The sequence below is a fragment of the Tasmannia lanceolata genome, unplaced genomic scaffold, assembly GCF_043159265.1.
Source record: "Tasmannia lanceolata isolate RefF3 unplaced genomic scaffold, GAP_Taslan_0.1 ptg000003l, whole genome shotgun sequence".
Taxonomy (NCBI): Eukaryota; Viridiplantae; Streptophyta; class Magnoliopsida; order Canellales; family Winteraceae; genus Tasmannia; species Tasmannia lanceolata.
The window spans coordinates 45,255,167-45,261,417 of record NW_027518680.1 but is presented as its reverse complement, the minus strand read 5'-3'; the positions used below and the strand labels follow the sequence as shown (position 1 = coordinate 45,261,417).

Sequence of the window (6,251 nt, the reverse complement as noted above, 5' to 3'; positions counted from 1 at the left end):
TGTTGCATAGGTTGTCATAAGTTTGAGATGGAAAATATTCCTTTTTTTCTTATATTTACTTGAAGCGTAAGCTAATCTTGGAACTGATATTAAGTGAAGACATCTCTCTCAAGAAAGTTTTGGTAAATGCTTCTAAAAGTAAGTAGGTCTGGGAAAGTTGTATTGACTTATAAATCCCTACAATTAAATATTGGGCTTTCATGATTTAACATTTTAAAAATAACATTTCCAATATGAAACTCTAAAAGCAAATTTTTTTTTGCATGTATGTGCTTCTGTAGAGAACCTTAAACCATCCCAAGTTACAGAATATCAGATAACAACTGGGTATAAATAATAGAAAAACCAGAACCCATTGATTTAACATATCTGTGTATTTGCATGTAGGTGCTTTGTAGATAACTAGTGTTGAGTTCATTTACCAAAAGAGAAGGAACATACAAGGACACAGATTCAAAATGCAATTGCTTCTCAAAAATACTCCCAAATTGTTAGCGAAGGAAAAATGACGGAAGATTCGCAATGCCCCTTGGGATCTAGATCTCCTATGATTTTTCTACTCATTATTCACATTTTAAGCCCTCAACGAAACCCTTTCAAACACAAAATCAAAGCCCAACGAAACCCTTTGATATAAATCCTATATCAAAACCCATTAAAATCCAAAAATTTCAAAATCCATACAAATGAAACCCCTTGCAAAGCATTTCAAAGGCTTCAAAACTACATACTCATGCAAATCCCTCTCACAAACTACCAAAGAGGTACTTAAAACAGCTTCAGATACGTTAGATCCAACCCATCACGAAAAAAACCCAAATTTAAGAAAACCCTACATCAAATGTTTAAAAATTACCTTTGAATAGTGGACGAAGCAGATTTCCGGCGAGAGGGGATGTTTTCCGGCGAGTAGGTGGTGCGTCACCGAGATTCACGCGGACGTACGACGGTGACAACGGTCGTTTCTCCACCGGCGGTGAGAGTTCTCATCGGAGAAGAGAAAGGTAAAAAAAAAAACCGTGTGAAAAGTAAAAAACAAAAGTATAAACAGTGTAAAAGGTAAAAACCTAAACTAAGGGTATTTTTGTCTTTATACATTTTTTCTCTCACCTCACACCCTTTTTTAATAATTTACAAATTACTACCATTTTTTCATAATTTCGAATAAACATTGCATTTTTCTCATCATTTGCCCTATTATTAACATGAGAGAATAAATAACCCGTACATAACTTCATTAATATTACACAACCATACGGTGTATATGTTGTAGTCCAAGACAGACTTTTGCCCCTATCATTCCATATAAGAATTAGGGGAATGATATGTTCCCACCCCCTCTGATGGATAAAATGCCCCCCTTTAACGTTATCCGTTAAATTTTAAAGGGGAAGAAAAACATTAAAGGGGGTGAATTTATCATCAAGCATTCTAACAGAAACCGTTAAGGGATGGGGGGATATCATTTCCTAATTATTAACGACAGAATAAATAATCCGTACATAGCTTTATTAATATTACACAACCATACGGTGTATATGCATACAAACTAGTCCAATCTTTACATAAACACGGATAGGCTCGTGTTCAAGGCATGATCCGCCATAATACTATTCATCTTCTCGGTTGGGTGGAAGGAATCCCAAAACACGAACTTGTTGGCATCCGTACACGTAAACGGACTCCACTTGGTACACAAGTAACCCATTTCGAACATCCCCGTGGCGCAACATCCTTCCTCCACGTTCTCGAATCCTGTTCATCAACACCCAATCAAAAGAGCATTTAATTATGTCAGGGGTGCCATTATAAACAAAGGAGATAGCTAATCTTGCAGGTGATTTGGTGGTAGTAAGTTAGTATCACAGGATTCCGGTGTGAATCGAAGTTCAAAGCGCAAAAGTCATGATGTTTCTTTAAAGTTTCTCATTCATGAAGACAAAATTCAAGAAGCTTCCTGACTACATGTGTCGTTCAATAAATTGGTGTATTAATAACTTTACCAAACTTAAGGAAATGGTGCTTGACCTATAGAATGTGAAGATCGATAACGCCACGTGGCAGTGATCGAGGCAGTAAACGTGATAGACATTTAAAACAAGGGATTTGCTAGGGTCCATCGCAAAACGTATTTCACCGCTGCTCTGTTGCATGTTAGACCGGCCACCTTGTTAATGAAGATAACAGCTTTTGTCTCCATTCACGAGGTAGTTAGTCTGGTCTGAAATGAGACAGACCACCCGTGAAATGCCTTCTGGGGATGGACGCTAGCAATTCCCTTAAAACAAAGGAGAAAAGGGAAGGGAACCATGGAAATGTTGTGTAGAGAGAAGTCATATCAGATTTCGCAAGATTTCTGTTTTGCCAGCTAAAGAAATATCATTAAGAAGCAACAAGAAATGGTAGGTTATCTTTAATGACTTTGAGTCAAGAGGCTCTCATTGTTGGGAGCAATGGGACCCGGTTCTCATGAGGTGGGGTTTTAAACATTTGAACTATCGAAAGGGTTGTCCTTCACGTGCCATGCATCAAACCATTGATTTATATAAAAAACAGACCATTGGTTGCAGTGACAATTTTTATGGTGTGTGGGTGTAAAATTCATTATTTTTCAAAAATTACAGTGTGGCCCACTTCATAGGATGTTCCAAACCAAATAGGGTGTACTCCATAAATCATATCTCAATATGATGATCCTAACTCTAAGATTTTAGAGGTTTCCATAGTTGCAGTCCCTCTGCTGATCAGAGGGGTTAGAATTATCCTATGGAGAAGATTTTTGGGGTCCAACCTATTTATGTTGTGGTCTAACAAATGAATGGTTTGGAGCATCTTAAGAAGGGTTGTACATGATAGATTTTATATGGTGTAAGGTCATATCGAACAGTATTTTTCAAAAGTACTTTATGGTCCACACCATATGATGATCCAGACCGTCCATTTGATGGGCTATGATGTAAAGAGGTTGTGTCCAAAATACCATTTCCATAAGATGTTCCTAGCCCTCCGATCCATAGTGGAATTGCTTATTATGAAAATGTCTATAGATCGAAGGGTTAAGATCATCCCACGGAAATGATTTTTGGGTTACAACCTATTTAAGATGTGGCCCATCGAATAGAGGGTTGGGAACATCCTATTGTAACGGACATACAGTACTTTTTGAAAAATACTGGACTCTACGGACTTACACCATATAAAATCTCATACTTTTCAAAAATTCAAACAACTTGTGCCAACTTTTGTCTCTTGAGTTCCTCTCCCAACTTAGTACGTCGCCTGCAAAATAATCAGCCGTCCCCTTTTTACGAAGGGCTGAGATTATTCCCACAAAAAATCAAAGTTTTTTAATCTCCGATTTTATAAAAAAAAAAAGTGAATGGCTGATTTTCTAGAGACCACTTAGTTGCAACTGAGATGAAACAAAGAGATTTTTAGAAATAAATCCCAAAAAGAAAGTGGAATGATATTTCCACCAATTTTCAAAAGAAAAACAAAGGGGTGGAAAGATCATGTCCAAAAAGAAAATCTATAGAGATTAGAGAGAACAGGAATGGCACATGGGCATGCCATACTTCCATTGAAAGCTGCATAAATATAGTCTTACCATGTAAGGATGGATTTTGAATGACTTCCAGCATTATATTATAAACGTCAGAATACACCATCATGATCCCTGGAAGCTCAGCTCCTAGCTTATCTCTCAAGACAATAAGCTTCCCATTAAAATCCATGGCCACATTGTTGTACTCCTCATTACAATCACTTCCAGACAAGAAATTTATGGTTCTTTCCAATGGCAAGCACCCCATTGCTGGAAGACCCCCTAGAGAAATTTTCCGAGCACCGAGATAGTAAATCTCCCTCACAAATGACTCGGCGATCCCGATAAGGTAGTCCTTGTACTTTTCGATTGTGAATTCCGATGATCGGCCAGAGAAAATGTAGTAATTTTCGAGGAAATCGTTTGTACCTATACTAATCAAGTATAGGGCCTCATTCATCCTCATGTTGGCCATACTTGTTCCTAGATATCTTCTCAATTTCATCTGGTAGTCTTTGAAGTATTCGATTTCCATCCATAGAGGTAACACATTCTGCAAAATACCCGAGTAATTTTAGTGATTTGATCACTGAACATGAGTTTTCCACCCCTCTTGTTAGTCTTTTCCTAAATCTCTGTTTGTATTGCAGGAATTTTCTTGACAAGTTTGGAAAAGAATTTTATGTTTTTTCAAAATGTTCTGATTTCCATTGTTTGATTGCACATGTAATAGGTAATTTTAACTACCCCAGTCCAAGTTTTATTTGCATGGATATCCCTCATAATAAGCCATAACATTATGCAAAAGACCCAAGTAATTTTAGTAATTTGATCAAGGAATATGTTATTCCCACCCCTCTTGTTTGCCTTTCCTTAAGGCCCTCTTTGGATTGCAGGAATTTTCTGGAAAACTTTGGTAGAAAAAACTTTTTCAAAATGTTCTGATTTTCCATTGTTTGATTACTCACACAGAAAAGGGGAGCTTCAATTTATAAGGATATCCCTCTAAATAAGCCATAAACATATCATTTCCCTGTCAACAGGCGAAATAAAAAAAAAAAAAAAAAAAACCATGGAAAAAATTTTCCAATTTTTTTTTCTTGCAATCCAAACAGGGTGGATGGTGCATGCCAACCTTCTGTTTGCCTAGAGTGACTTCATTTGGCTATATGGAGGGAGTGAAATCAGTTTTTGTGAGATTCTATACAATGTGTGGCTGTTTACACCCGTATATTTCAAAAAGTACCGTATGGACCACCCCATATGATGATCCAAGCCTTTCATTGTTGGTCCACAACGATTAATAGGCTGCACGCCTAAAATCATTTCCATAGCATGATCCTAACCCTCTGATCTAGAGAAGAACTGCACATTATAACAAACTTCTATAGATCGGAGGCCTAAGATCATCCTATGGAAATGATTTTTGTGACACAGCCTATTTAAATTGTTGCCCAACAAATGGACGGTTTGGATCATCTATGGAGTAGCCCGTATTGTTCTCTTATTAAATACAAGTTTATATGGCTACCCATCACACAAAATGTCTAGTTTTTTATTATCTACGAATGGATGTCTTTATTGAACTTACTAGCACATCAGCAGTTGCATTATCGTAGCCAGTTCCAGCAGAGGCAAAGCATACTCCGGTCGCAAAGTCCTTTATACTGTATGTAGGATCCAAATATGCGGGTATATACGGTTTGATACCGAAAGCCTCAGAGATGAAATCGGGAGCGATCCGGCCGTTGGAGAACCGTCCGGTAGCATTCCCGCCAAAAAAATCACGACCGTAAGGCTCGAAATTACTCTTGAGTGGGGTCGAGATTTGGTTGTTATTTCCGGCATCGACAGAAGAATCGCCAAAGACGATGATTGCCGGAACCTTGCCGCCGGCAATCCCTCCGGTGAGCAGTAGGACTTGCACTAAGATGAGGCATATCATGGTCTCGTAGTCTCCCATTCTAGTGGTGGTATAAAACATATCAGCAAGTGGGTGTGAGGTTATTAAATAAAAGTGGAGGGGTTCATTAAATTTTTGAGTGGCAAGAGTTGGAGGGAAGTTGAGAAGTGGAAGTTGAGAGTTGACGTGATGCTTTGGAGGAGCCACTAAAATCGTTGGGAGATTTGATTAGTAGGTGTTCAATTATTTTTCAATTAGTTGTATTACATTTTAGGTGAGATTGGAAACACGTTCTCTCAAATGGGAAAGGGGTAATCTGTCTTAAGTCTGTTTTTTTAATGTTGTGGATCCCGCATTTCACGATCGACTTGGGGCCGTTTAGACCTTGCAAAAAGTGACCTGGACCAGCGGGTCGACCCGGCCCGCCTGTAATTTCCGGGTCCGGGTTCAATAGAAGTGACCTATTTAATTTTGACCACCGGGTCCACCCGGCCCGTCAAAACTGGTCCGGGCCGGGTAGACCCGCAGGTGCCCGTAAAAAGCTGATTTTTTTTAAAATTTGTTTTTAAGTCACAAATTATTGACAATTCTCTCTCTTTCTCTCACGAAAGAAAAAACTTAGCATGTGGAGGAAAAAGATTGGCAGTCCTCTTTCTCTCTAATTAGAGACAAAACAAGAGTTGGAAAAGAAACAGGAGTTGGAAGTATAATTTTTTGAAATAGGAGGTGGAAATGTCAATGCTAAATTGAAGCAGATGTAAAAGAGAAGAATGGCTCGATGGGAGATGCAGAAGAATCGAAGGG

The 6,251-nt window shown here is 38.4% G+C and overlaps 1 protein-coding gene across 1 annotated transcript; it reads right to left on the bottom strand.

The window, feature by feature from the left end:
• Positions 1-1,214: 1,214 nt before the first annotated feature.
• On the bottom strand, positions 1,215-5,535 carry LOC143854898 (GDSL esterase/lipase At2g04570-like). The gene is made up of 3 exons (XM_077365029.1): positions 5,136-5,535; positions 3,608-4,097; positions 1,215-1,755 (listed from the first exon to the last, which is right to left on the bottom strand). The coding sequence occupies exons 1-3, from the start codon at positions 5,526-5,528 to the stop codon at positions 1,562-1,564; spliced, it is 1,077 nt and encodes a 358-aa protein (XP_077221144.1). The 5' UTR covers positions 5,529-5,535; the 3' UTR covers positions 1,215-1,561.
• Positions 5,536-6,251: the final 716 nt, after the last annotated feature.